The 14,159-nt window shown below is 40.1% G+C and overlaps 1 protein-coding gene across 20 annotated transcripts in view; it reads left to right on the forward strand.

Moving 5' to 3' along the window:
• The window catches only part of CADPS (calcium dependent secretion activator), a 598,625-nt gene that overhangs the window by 484,016 nt on the left and 100,450 nt on the right, over positions 1–14,159 (forward strand). For all 20 annotated transcript variants that reach the window (XM_066352056.1, XM_066352057.1, XM_066352051.1 and 17 more), the window contains one exon: positions 10,892–10,998. In XM_066352056.1, coding sequence (XP_066208153.1) covers positions 10,892–10,998 — 107 coding nt within the window. The remainder of the gene's footprint in view (positions 1–10,891; positions 10,999–14,159) is intronic.

Raw genomic sequence — 14,159 nt, forward strand, 5'->3', positions numbered from 1 at the left:
TTCCCTATTTCCAGACCAACTTCCTATAGGTCCAAGGCCAGTTGAAAGATAAGAAGAGACACTTAAGCTTGCAATGCTCAAACACACAGTGCAGAGCCACCCACCCAAGGGACCAGGGAGGCAAATTCCACCTCACCATGCTCCAGGCCCTTCTGAAGCAAGCACCACCTCATGCTCTGTATCTTACACAAGAAACACAATGTTTCTCTTTCCTTTCTTCTTGTTTCAAGGATGCATAAATCAGGGTTTCCAAGCCCAAATTATCCTTCAGACTGGTACCTCAACTATATGTTACAAAAAGTGAGGAAGGCAAGAAGAAAGATGTTTCCAACACTGTCACCAAAGACAATCTTGGAGGAAAAGAAGATATGTTAAAAATATGCCATATTTCCCCATGTATAAGATGCACCATTTTTAGAAAAATTTGTGGTCTAAAAACTGGGTATGTCTTATACAGTGGTTGTAGATTATTTTCATTTGCATTTCCTGCTTGTTTTTGTGCTCATTGTTGTAGATGAATAAAACTTGAGTTCAATATGTAATACATTTTTTTTCAAATTTTGGGCCCCAAAATTAAGGTGTGTCTTATACATAGGAGTATCTTATATACATGGGGAAATACAGTATATGCCATAAACCAATAAATATAAAATCAGTGCCTCTTCTACTAGAAAGAGATGCTACTGATTATGATGACAACTACCTTTATTGAGAATTTAGTATGCATTTAGTAGTTAATGCATATCTCATTTAATTCTCACAACTCTGTAAGTGGTATTTATTACCATATTTTATTAAATCTTAAAGGCCAGCCATCAAGCATAAACTGCACCATTAATTTATGTACTCCTAAGAACAAAACAATGCTGGCAGCTAAATTGTTAGACCCAATCAAACCTTAAGTGCATCAAATTTCAGAAATGTTAAAATATGCTGTTTACACTCAATGGAAAAAGAAATCATTCTTTGTATCTGAAAATATAAAGAGATAACAATAGAGACATGTTAAGTATCTTGCCGAAGATCACACAGCTTGTTAGTTGTAGAGACAGAATTTGAAGCTTAGCCTAATTTCTAAGCCCACGTGTTGCACTTCTAAACTATGAAACACTTGTGATTTCTAGTGATAAAATTTAAGATCAAAAAAGGGGTCCTCAATCATCTAACCCCAAACTTTCACTTGACAGGTCAGAAAACCAAGGCAGTCAGTGACCCTAGTCTGGGGTTTTGCACACTGTTCAGGAGCCTCCACCACCACCACCCGTTCGGGCTGCCTTACCTTTCAGCCCAGAGATAATGGCCACACCCCAAGCCATTAACTTCCATTAACTTCAAGCCAGAGATTCCAATAATAAAGCTGATGACATTCAATGCCCACATATTAGAATTTTCTACATGCAGTGTCAAGAAGACTGTACCTCAGAACCAGCCTGAATACTCAGGATTTGTTGCACCCCAAATTTAAATCATTATCCTGGTTCCAATGAATGTTTTGACCTCTTTAAGCCTCACTTTTACTTTCCTCCTCCCAAAAGGTTGTTACAAAGATTAAATCACATATTTCAAATAAGGCTCTTAGCACAGTGCCTGCCACATAGGAAGCACTCATTATATATATTATCTGTTATTATTTGTATATTATTATTTAAAAGAAAACTTCGAAATCTAAATGTGTACTATAGACACAGTATTTGATTTCAGAAATGGAATATAAAACAATGTATCTCAATTCAATGTTCAAATGATACAAATCCTTGAGGATCTTGATAAAACATATATTCTGATTTAGCAGGTCTGGGCTGGGGCTTGAAAATCTGCATTTCTAATAAGCACCCATATGATACAGAAGCTGTTGATCCAGAAATTACAATTTGGATATTAGTGGAATGTAGGAGGCAGTTGAGTGATCTTTTTGTCATTAATTTCAAAATAAAACATTGCAATATAACTCCACACATATTTTTTAAATGCCCACTAAGTTCCAAGATTCATGCCAGGTATCTGGGAAGTGAGCAATGAGCAAAAGCAGCTGTAGCCCTTACCCCCAGGAAGCTTACAGTGTAGTAGAGAGCACAGATATAAAACATGCAATTACATTCTAACCGCGGTAAAGGGACATGCAAGGTGCTGCAGGAGACGTCACTGTACTAGGGTCTTTGACGCGTAGCAAGGAGGACATAGACATGGAGGTCAAGGGCGGGTTCCCGAAGAACTGCCCAGGATGTTCTGGCCTTGTCAAGTATTTGCCTCTATTCATCATCCTTCCAGATGCCCCAAGATCCTGCACCAGAGAGCTTATGACCACATACATGAGAGCTTATTTGGGAACTGATTTAATATTAGTATTAAATCAGTATTCTTGATAAAGCAAGTGATAAAAACAAACAAACAAACAAACCTCATATAGCTTAAGCAAGAAAAAGGAATTTTTGCCCAACATAGCTAAGAAATACCTGGAGGACTAGACTTAGGGATAAAGAATTTTAAAGTGTTTTGATCTCTCCAATTGGTGACAGACTTCTTTAATGTGACTAGGTGTAAAGCCAGTAGCCACGGCCACCATCACAGCCACCTGGCCCATGCAGGTTCACATTGAATTCGGACAGATGGTAATGAAACAACAGAGCCAAGAACTGGTGGGCCATTAGCTTTAATCCTAGCTTGCACCCAGCAAGCAAGAAATACACACAGTGGGAAAACACTTCCCTTTCCATTCAGGGCTCCCAAAGCCACTTACTCGTCCAAGTTTCCTAGATCAAAGGTTTGTACCTCACCGAACCTCTGTTCCCCATCTCCTTCTCTCTGCACAAACTCTGCACAAACTGGCTTCTCCTTCAAGCACTCCGCCATCATGGCTGCTTCTCCTTGCAACGCTAATTTTTGGAACCAAGCAAGTGAGCTTCTGGTTTGCCTCATTTTATAGTATAGAAATCAAAACCTTTAAGCCAATATACAAATAAGGAAGTCTCTGATACAAAGTCACTTATCTGAGCCATAATGGGATTCCTCATGAGAGTGCACCACCCCACATCATGCAACAGTCAAGGGTGTGGGGAAAAGCTTAGTTTTGAAAAGATATTAATATTAAAAGGGCGGGAAAGGCTTAGTCTTAAACCTAAGCCTTAGGCTATAAGGACCCTGCCTGCTTACAGCCTGTCCCCCACACCCGATGCAAACTATAAGCGAGCAAACATATACATCATATTTGCAAACTTATTTGACCCACACTGGGATTCAAGGTAGGGAGATTGGGAACAAGATGGCTATAGATAGCACTGGCTTTTATCCTAGCTAGTAACCCTAACAGAAAATTAGCTTTCCTCTGCAAGCAACTGTATAAAATTCCAGAGAAGTGTCTCATTGGCATGCTTGGATCACATGTTAATCTCTGAACCAATCAGAATTCCCATGATGATGTAGGTTCTATGTTCAGGCTGGCATGGCTCACAAGACTACCCCAATAGGATTCATTTCTTGACATTCTCATCAAAACCTCATGGAGTGCGGGAAAGGCAATTTTCCTAAGGAGGTTACTGTACATACACGAAGAACAGATATCCACTACTGAGCCTATCCAGAATTGAGTTCACTTTTCTTAAGTGAAACAGCTCATTCTTAAGGACAAAGATACCAAATTAGAAAAGAAAAATATTGTAATAGCACCATTTCTTCCTTGTAGCTACAATTTTAATTTAAATAACAATTATTTTTAATTATCTTAAATCATTTTGAATCACATTAAGACACCTGAAGTTGTTCTCTGATTTGGCAGTTTAGGTTACAATGTTTATTATTCAGCAATTTATCTTGGTACACCAGGGGCTTTGAGTAAGAGTTAAAAGTTCCAGTATCATTTACATGCAGATTGCAACACTTAGTATTTGTTTTGCCATGAAAGCAATGTACTAGGTGGATCCATTGAGGATTTCCTTTCACCAATATTGGAGGACCTGCCCCGGGCCAGGCACTGTTCTAGCTCTAGAAATACAGTGTGTCCATATAGTCATGGTGCACTTTTGACCAGTTACAGGAAAGCAACAAAAGACGATAGAAATGTGAAATCTGCACCAAATAAAAGGAAAACCCTCCCAGTTTCTGTAGGATGATGTGGCAGCATGTGTGCATGTGCAGATGATGACGAAACACCGTGTATACAGCAAAGCAGCCCACAGCCATGCCAGTCGAGATGTGGACGGTACAGAGGAAAGTTCAGTGTGTTCTGTGGCTCATTAAATTCAAATCCATAACCAAAGTGCAATGTGAATATCAGCGCGTTTATAACGAAGCGCCACCACATAGGAATAACATTACTCGGTGGGATAAGCAGTTGAAAGAAACCAGCAGTTTGGTGGAGAAACCCCGTTCTGGTAGGCCATCAGTCAGTGATGAGTCTGTAGAGGCTATACGGGATAGCTACCTAAGGAGCCCTAAAGAATCTGTGTGTGAGCCCACATCAAACTGCACTGAATAGGTATGAAACTGGGAGAGTTTTCCTTTTATTTGGTGCAGATTTCACATTTCTGTCATCTTTTGTTGCTTTCCTGTGACTGGTCAAAAGTGCACCATGACTTTACGGACACACTGTACAGAACTCACTAGGCATAGAGGAAGACAGACACGTATATAATTTGCTGTTGTTAAAGGCCATACATGCTCAAGTAGAGGAGTCAACAGAGGATGTGAGCCTCTGTTAGGAAGGCACTGTCTTGCTATGAAAGGGATCTCTTAAAGGCTTTTGGGCAGGAATATGACAGGCTCAGATGCATGCTATAGAGATGAGACAAAAATAACTGCAATGAAAAGAGCAGAGAAAATGATCTATGATTCATCTAACCATCTTCATTACCATATACTTCATAGTGTCCTAAAGATGGAATCTTCTGAAGGGGAGTGATGAGGATGCCCAGGATCAAGTATATGCAATTTACAGCCCCTCTGAAGAAATGGTGTTGAGTTGTAACCCTGTATTAAATGTGTGGCCCATGAATCCATCATTTTAGGGAGACAGGTACTCTGAAAAGCATGATGTGACTATCTGCTTAACATTCTATTCCTACTCCAGCTTTTATCTACCCCTATCCCCAAATCATAGCAAACAGCTACAGGCTAGTTATTTTTAGTAGCAGCATAATACAAACACTGGCATCTTTAGCAACACACCAGTAGATTGGAACTAGGTAGAAGTCGGCTTCCCATCAACCACATCCATCTCCCATATATTTCAGGGACTGGCAAATGGCTCAGTGGAACTAGGGATGGTCAGTTTATTGAAGGACTAATTGGAGTGTCTCTGGCTCCTGGATGCTTCTCTTCCTTGGCTTAGCTGAGCCTGCAGAGGAATTCTCTCTTTGTTTTTTCTGCAGTCACATTTAACTCTGTCTCTGGAAGCCAAGCAGATTTAATTGTGTAAACATGAGCAATGGTAATTGGGTAAATGAAGTTGGAAACCAAGGTATGATGTTTTTGTTTAGCTCTGTGAGGGAAAAAAAAATAGGGAGCTTGTTTTTCTATAGTGGCAAACTCACTGTCAGAATTCTGGACAGTTAGTTGGCAGCAGGGACTCCCTCTACAAATTTTCATCAAGACCCATGGAGCTAAAAGTGTTTCTGCTGCCTCATGGATGATAGATCAGCCTGGGGACATTTCATTGTTTTATGAACCACCAGAACAAGCATTTCTCTACACAGCTTCAGTTAGCGAGGTGAGAATGAGTAAAGAGATTTCATGAGAACTGCACACTCAGATAAAACACATTTATTAAAAAGCCAGGAGGAGCCCTGGCCGGTTGGCTCAGTAGTAGAGCGTCGGCCTGGCGTGCAGGAGTCCCAGGTTCGATTCCCGGCCAGGGCACACAGGAGAAGCGCCCATCTGCTTCTCCACCCCTCCCCCTCTCCTTCCTCTCTGTCTCTCTCTTCCCCTCCCGCAGCCGAGGCTCCATCAGAGCAAAGATGGCCCGGGCACTAGGGATGGCTCCTTGGCCTCTGCCTCAGGTGCTAGAATGGCTCTGGTCAAGGCAGAGCAAGGCCCCAAATGGGCAGAGCATTGCCCCCTGGTGGGCATGCTGGGTGGATGCGGGAGTCTGTCTGACTGCCTCCCCATTTCCAGCTTTGGAAAAATGCAAAAATGCAAAAAAAAAAAAAAAAAAAAAAAAAAAAAGCCAGGGGGATGGATTACTAAAGATATATTGCCAGAGAGAGGAAAGACCAAACTGTAAGAAAAATAAAATACAAGAACTTTGTATTTTATAAAAAAAAAAAAAAGGCTCAGTTTTTGCCTTCCTTTAAATATCTGTTTTTTAAAACTGATTTTTCCAAATTCTATTTACATACATTCTTTCACAAACAAAAGCTTCAAATAAAAAGAGATGGGTCAATCATTTTTTTAGCCCTGCATTCAAAACACTGAGGTGGTCCCACAAGAAAAAGATTTCAGCAACTTTTACTTTTAATAGATAGTTTTGCCAGAATATATTTATTCCTATTATTGATATTTTTATTAATGTCACTAGAATTTTATTTCCTATAAGCCTGCAGTAAAATTCATTTTCCCAGTTGAAAATCCAAGCAAAACAAGTTGCAAACTTGGCAGTGGAGTGTGTCTCCCTTTACTGTACAGATTGCTTTATAAACGGGAACTGTTAGAAAGGAGCAGGTCCAAGGTTAATGGGGCATTCATCGAAAAGCTGACAGTGCTCCATGCTGGTACTGAAGGAGCGGCTATTATTACAGGATGTTTGCTGTGCTGATATTGTAAAACCACATGACAGATGGGTCAAGTGCTGATTACGGTATTCTAACATTTGGAATAGCAAGTAACATATTTGATAAGCTGGCAAGTTTTTATATATGATTCAACCCACAATATAAAAGCCATGAGAATTTCAAATTGAAAATAATTAAATGAGCTGGAAACAATCAGATACCACACATTTTTCCCCCAAATGACAGATTTTGACATGTTGCAACTCCACAAAGGGAGCAAGAATATTCCCTAACTCACTTGAACTAATAACGGCCCTTCATCTGCTCTTGCAAGGCAATTAATTCCTGCCTTTTCACAATGTTGGAGAGAACAATAAACGTTTGTAGGCACTTTGGGCTTGGCAGAGATCTGATCCAGGCATTGTTTTATTTGCTCTTATCAGCAACCCTTCAAGGCATAGCAAAAAGATATTAATATTCTTGAATTATAGATGAAAAAACTGAAGCGCAGAGAGGTTTAAGTAGAAGGTGAAAGGGTAAGCAGAAAGTGAAGCAGCATATTGAGGGAAGAGGCCAGTCTCCCAACTGTGACTGTATCTTGTCCTATTCCTGGTCATCTGGAAGGAAGAAGCAGCTATCAACATACAGGTGTCCTTTGTTGTACAAAAGTGTATCTTCTTTTGTCAGTGATGCCTCCACCATCATTCATTTGTGTCCATCTGGATAAAGGCATCCGGTATTTGCATTCAACCTCTGAATGTCTCTGTAGGATGGTCCTGGTGGCACTGGCCAGACTTCCACCCAGTAATGGTGTGGTACTGCCAAGAAAGCAGCAGCCCTCTCCATTTGTGTTTTATCAGTTTTGCTTGTTTGGTGGTTCTTTTCAGAGGTTGTCATCTTACTTGTTACCCTTTGTGAAAGTCACTTGTCTCTTTGCTTTTTTACGGTCTCTTCACCCATCCGGGCAGCTCCCCGGCAACCCCTGGGCCTCCTTCACCCATCCAGTGCAGACCAGTATGCTCTGTCGGAGGCTCAAAGGCATGCCTAGGCCAAAATCAAGTACTGTAACTCCCACCATTCCTTTACTCGGCAGCTTTCTAGTGTAGTTTGCTTTTCTGTTCATTTTTCTTTTTGAAATTTGTTTTGGTTTGGAATCCTAAGCTGAGGCTCAGGCTCTCAAGTTTGACACTGTAGGTTTTGCAAAAGAGAGCATTTATTTCCAAATGTCCACATTTTTTCTTTTGTCTAGCTATGTCTGACATATGCAACATTTTCAAATCCCAATGTCAGCACAAAATAACATTGTTGTTGCATAACATTATGCATGATTTTTTTTATATGTTATGAGCTTCAATTCTGTTGTATGAAATGTTTACTAAGTATATATTTTTAGTTTCCCTGCATCAGTGCTCCAGCTAGTACAAGATTGGGTGATAGAAATATTGCAATACATTTCAAGACAGCAGAAGGAACAAAAAATCATTTAGAATCTCAAATTTCTCCTTGACCTCTGTAGGGGGAGGGAGGAGGGACTAGAGAATTTTGCACAATATTTTCTTTAAAGACAACATCTTAGACAAGTTGTTTTTAGTACTATTTTTTGCCATTTAGCTACTAAGTTAGCTATGCAAGTAAATAGTATTATGTCTCAACAAAGTGGCTTGATCTCCAGACAATGGAATTACAGTAATTAAGGAAGTGAAAGTCTAGCTACATGGGTAAAATGGAAGATCAAGCATTCTAGATTAACGGATCCTGAACCTGCTTACTTAACGGTTGCATGGTAAAGTAAAATTGCAAAAGATTATCCTAACATACTGTTTGTATATATACATCAGCGTACACATGCCTGTATACATGTGCACACACTTACTGAATGGCTGTGTGCACATGTACGCTCTATGTGTATCTACCGATATATACTGTAGTCAATCTCAAAGACTGCACATTCAAACAAATCTTCAGGTGGTCTTCGCTTAAGCATCTTGGATTTCTCCAAACATGATTATCATTCACAGTTTTAAAATAAAGGTGCGTAGCAATATTGGTGGGAATTATTTTATTTCTACATGACATGTCATACACAGCTAGGATTCCCCTCGTTTGGTGAGTATTCCACCCTAAAGGACAATGCTTTGTATTTTTAAAGCAAGAGATTTCAAAGATGTCCCCAAGTGGGATTTCCTGCAGATTTGTATTAATGTGCAGGCTTGTCTGGTCACTAGAAAATGTATGTAAGTGTGTGATGTGTGTATGTGGGTGTATGTGTCAAATGGGTAATAAGCATAGAATGAGGATTTTGCAAATTGATGTGTAAATGTGACTACCAACTAAGAAAATATAGTAACTTATGCATATTTACTATCAAAATGCAAGTACCTCACTCTACACATATTACCCAAACATATATACACAGTATGTTTGTAGAAATGCTTGAAAGTCTACTAATGAAATTATGATAGTCCATATATGAAATTAGAAACAGGCCAGGTGCTCCAAAGCACACAAATCACTTATCTATTTTATCTATTGCTCTGGGCCAGACGGTATGCTGTCAGCCCCCAAACTCCACGCATGCCTGTATTCTGAGTGTTGTGTCCACTGCCTGATCTGCACAGTTACGTTCCCTGCAGTTTCCACCTTCGTGTCCTGACCATATCCAGCTACATTTCCACCGGAGCATGGCAGAGACAACGGAGCTTTCCACCGGCCGGAATTCAGAAGGCCCATTTTCACATCAGCCACCAGTCCCTGCTAGACTGAATTCCCACGATAATTTTACCCAGTTCCATCCATCACTTTTAGCTCCCAGAGGGGCTAGGACACTCACTTTGTCTAGCGTTTCACTGAACTTGTTTTTCATTACTAAATCCTAAATCACTGGTAATCTGATATATTCATTGCCTAGCTAGCAAATTCACAAAAAGAAAATTATGGGGCACATTTTTGTAAAGGGACAACCTCCTATGAGTTTATTTAAACACCCCCACTTAAAAATAAATAAAAACACCTTTCTGTGAAGTAGTCTTCTCTAGCAAGAAAAATCCTAAAGCCAAAATGTATCTGCTTCAGTTGCATAGATGAAAATGCGTTTGGGCAGTCCTTTTTTCCACATACACCCCTACCTGTGGGATCATGCTAAGTGATCGTTATTGCTGTTATACCCCAGGGGCTCCAACTGACCTGAGGCTTCGGGGTTTGAAGGGGTCTAAGCATGAAATGCAAGGTCCCTTGTGAGTTCAGACTAGACTCCAGATACTTTCATTGGTCAAAAACAAACAAACAAAAATATTTCATATTTTAAAATATTACTCTTTTCTACCAGGAAAATATGTTTTTAAGTTTGGGTAACTTAACAACATTGCCCAACATCCATGGATTTGGCTTTGATAAAGGATGCAACCTTAACCAGAGTTCAGTTTGTTCTTGAGTCAGATAAAAACACAACTTTTCAACACACACAAACTAAAAACAGAGGAAAAATCTGACCATGCTCTTGCCACCAAATTGATAAGATTTCAGTTGTACCAACGTACAAATTACCACTGTTTCATCCAATAACCTGCCCTACACCCTTTTCATAATTGGATCCGGCCTTCTTCCTAATAGCCCAGGAATGTCCATTAAGTTTCAATCTCCTCCCTGGACAACTTAAAACAGCCAGATCTTTGACTCTGTTGTTTGTTTCAATGAACAGTCCAATCAATACCTGTTAAACTTGCAGGCCTATTGATGAAAACAATTTTGAAGTATCAAATGGTTAAAAACGAATCCAGGAAACTAATAGAGCAGCAATTAAGGTGGAGCCTCTCCTTCATCTTCCCACTACAAGTAGCACAGACACAGTAGAGGGTCACAGAGATAGTATATCTATGCTGTCTTTAAAGAACGTGTGTAGAAAGTGTCACTCAATTTGAAATGGGCTGTCATGGACAATATAGCTTTCTGTGCCAATTTGAAGCTGGAGCACTGCTTTTTCTTAATATGTATTTGATGATAATGATGATGGTTCTAATAATAACAAAGCGGCTTTCTGGTTTGCTCACTACTAATGTTGTGGCTCTTAACATTTGCATGACACTTTTTGTAAAAATTGGTAACTATTCAAAATTTCTTATCCACTTGTTCTCACGGCCATAAAACAAGCCTGCCGCTTTCTCTGAATTTTAACACAAATTCTTGTACTACAGAAAATGTAGGACGGTTAATCACTCCTGCCAAAAAGCTCGAAGATACAATACGTCTTGCTGAACTAGTCATTGAAGTTCTTCAACAGAACGAGGAGCACCACGCAGAGGTGAGCCGGCGTGGTGGGAAGTGCATTGTGGTTTTCCTTAGCTAAGGTTGCAGAACTGATTTTACTGGTGACACTGTGAATGAGACACCTTAACACCCATTTTCTTTCAACTGGCCTTGCAAAGAGAGTGAAGTGGAAGTTTGGCAAGGAGAAGCCTTTGGAAGGTTGTCTATTGCGTATTGTACATTTCAGCTTAAGTTTTCAAATGTTTTTAGCGACAAGCAAAAGAGGTGAGTGTCTTTTTAAAATATTACTCAAGCAGCCTTTGGTTATTGTCCAGAGCACACAAAATACTTTTTGGTCTCTTGTGGTTGTTTTTGTTGCCACTACTATTGTTTTAATTTCTTTTATTTGGTGTGTGAACCACACGTGCTGTTTTTGGATTTATCTGTGCTTGCACTAGACTTTTCACCTGTGAACCTTAGCTGACCTGGGTGGCTAAACGCAGTGGCAGAACTGAATTATTCTGTGTTGTTCAGCTTGTCAATTCTCCAACATACATTTAAATAAATACACTTACTTTTTTTTCAAACTGCTGTCAAAATGACTATTTTGATAATAATTATAAACCAAGGGATTTCAAAACTGACTATTATCCCAAACCGGTAAGGACCAAAACAACCCAAACCTTATAAGAAAAGATTCTACGATCCCATTATGGTCATATTGTTATATCACTGCTTGCTTCAAAATTGAGAGTTAAGATCATATCTCTTAAAATAACCTTTCTGGAAATTGTTCTAATCCTCACTCTTCCTCTCCATTCAACTCTACAGCAAAAAGGGAAGAAAAGGCAGTCCATAAAAGTAATTTCTCAAGCACCTAAAATGCTCATTCCCATGATTAAACAAAAATTGACAGTTCAGTTAACTAATATCTAATACACATACACCCAGTCATCCCAAATAATGCCTGATTGCATATTTAAATTTCCTCCCTGTTTTTCTACTGTTCCACTCAATCATGGCTGATCGTGGCAGGGGAAAGAGGTATGTGACTAAACCAAACGAGCCAGCCCCTGCTGTCATACTCTGTGCATGCCCTTCGAGTATCCTGTCTTCCACTCGGACTTCCCCCAAGTGTTCCTGCTTCCTAATACTGACCCAAGGAATGTAACAGCAACTTCCAGTGGGCTGCTTGTGAAATGGGTCCCTCCACAGCAGGGTAAATGTGGGGTGATTCTTTCATGCATGCATGAAGCAATTGATACACCTAACCACAACTGCAGTTACATCCTGACACATGCTCCCACCTGCCTTGGTTCTGTCCTGAGCCTGTCCTGGTTTCCTCTGTTTGTCTATACTCACAGCAGGTGTGCACTTCACGTAGTCACCAGTAGCTAGCCAGAGTGATACTAATCTTCGTCTACAGCTGTCTGTATGTGAATCCTATATACAGTATTTATATATAGAGAGAGTGCCACAGAATCATTATTGTTCTGGAACCCTCTAAGATTGGCGTGAAGCCCCCTTTAGGTGGGTGGAACTGACTTCTACTGCCCCCAGCAGTGCACAGCTGCGGGTGGGCAGAGGGGCCAAACCAGCACCCTCTAAACAGAAACCTAGGAGTGACCTCCAGACCCTCCAGACACAGAAAATTAAGTTGACCTAGACTTGTTCTTGCTCTGTGCTATCTGACATTCTTTTCACATTGGGGCATTTGGGGTTCAAGTGCTGGTAAGTGTGTTCTCTTTGGGTGTCACAAAAGCGCCTCCAGAGGCATGGTGGGTTCTAGTCTGCCCCACCTCCCTGCCCCACTCGGATGTTGAGGCTCTTCCCACAATGATGAATCAAATGACACATTTTTAAAGACATGGATACAAAAAAGATGGACTTCCTCAGTCACAGTTGTGCTATTAACTAAATGATGAAAGGAAAGTGACAGAAATATCTGATTTATAATCAAGTTTTTTCTGAGGTTTCTATAGGCTAAGGAAGGGGGACCGTTTCCCCAGAGTCGAAACAGTACCAAAGGACAGCTGATATTCCAAAGAAGAGGTTTTTCTTTTTGTTTTTTACTTTTCCCAGTAACACTTTTTAACTAACTATGATTATCATCTCAAACTGCCTTAGTAACCATAATCATAAAAATATTTTAATCTTACACATTCTAAAGCCATACAGGGTAAATAAACAGGGTAGAAACCAAGTCAGTTCTGTTTTCATTTACTAACTTTAGAAGTTAAGAATGATAACTTTAGCATGCTTTGGAATTTGGAGACCCAATTTGCTTTTAGATAGATCTTCAGGATTATTTCCTGAATTAGTCATTTCAGCCAGTCACAAAATTTCCTTACCCAACCAATCAATACCTAGCTATCTGCTCAGCACTGAGGCAATGACCTCTGTGCTTTTGTGAAGAACAAGGAGGCACGAGGCAGCCTTGGCCTTCAAGCAGAGAGGCCAGGAGCTCGAGCTCTGTGCCAGAGAAGCTTGAGTTCGAATCCTAGCTTGGCCTCTTCCTTACTTTTTGATCTCAGCCTAATTGCTTAACCTCTCTCATCCTGTAAATTGGAGATGGTTGTCTTTAGGATGGGAGGCTGCATTCAGTATAGCATCTGAGATCAAGCTTGGCACGGAATAAGCCCACAATAAAGCTTGGCTGTTGTATGATTAGGAACAAATTGATAAGGAAGCAAAATGTATAAATATGTGATCATAAAAAGGACAAAACTATGTGGAAAGTACCAAATGAATGCTATAGACAGAATATGTTAAAAGGTGAGTGGATTTGTTTCAGGGTACAGATGGGACACCTGCCCTCAAATTCACTTACAGATTGCAATCACCTGGGAAGCTCTTTAAAAAAATGGCTGATGCCCAGGGCTAATCCCAGCTCAATTATTTGGACTCTCATGGGGAGAGACTGAGTACTGGTACTTTTTAAAACTGCCCAGCTCCGAGTCAGGAGCCACTGGGTATAACCACAGGTAGAATGTGTTCTAGCACACTAGAGACAACGTCTAAGTAAGAAAAGGTTTCCACTGCCCAGTAGTACTCACTGCTGTATTCTCTGAGTGTTCAATAAACTCTAGAAAATTACTAAATCCTAAGCATGGATCTTGGCTGTGTAGCCAATATGCTTGGTGGCACCACAAATAAAAATGACAAGTAGACTTGCTCCCCACCAAAAAATAATAATCCTTAAAACACTTTTTAATT

Source organism: Saccopteryx leptura, chromosome 10, assembly GCF_036850995.1.
Source record: "Saccopteryx leptura isolate mSacLep1 chromosome 10, mSacLep1_pri_phased_curated, whole genome shotgun sequence".
NCBI classification, from domain to species: domain Eukaryota; kingdom Metazoa; phylum Chordata; class Mammalia; order Chiroptera; family Emballonuridae; genus Saccopteryx; species Saccopteryx leptura.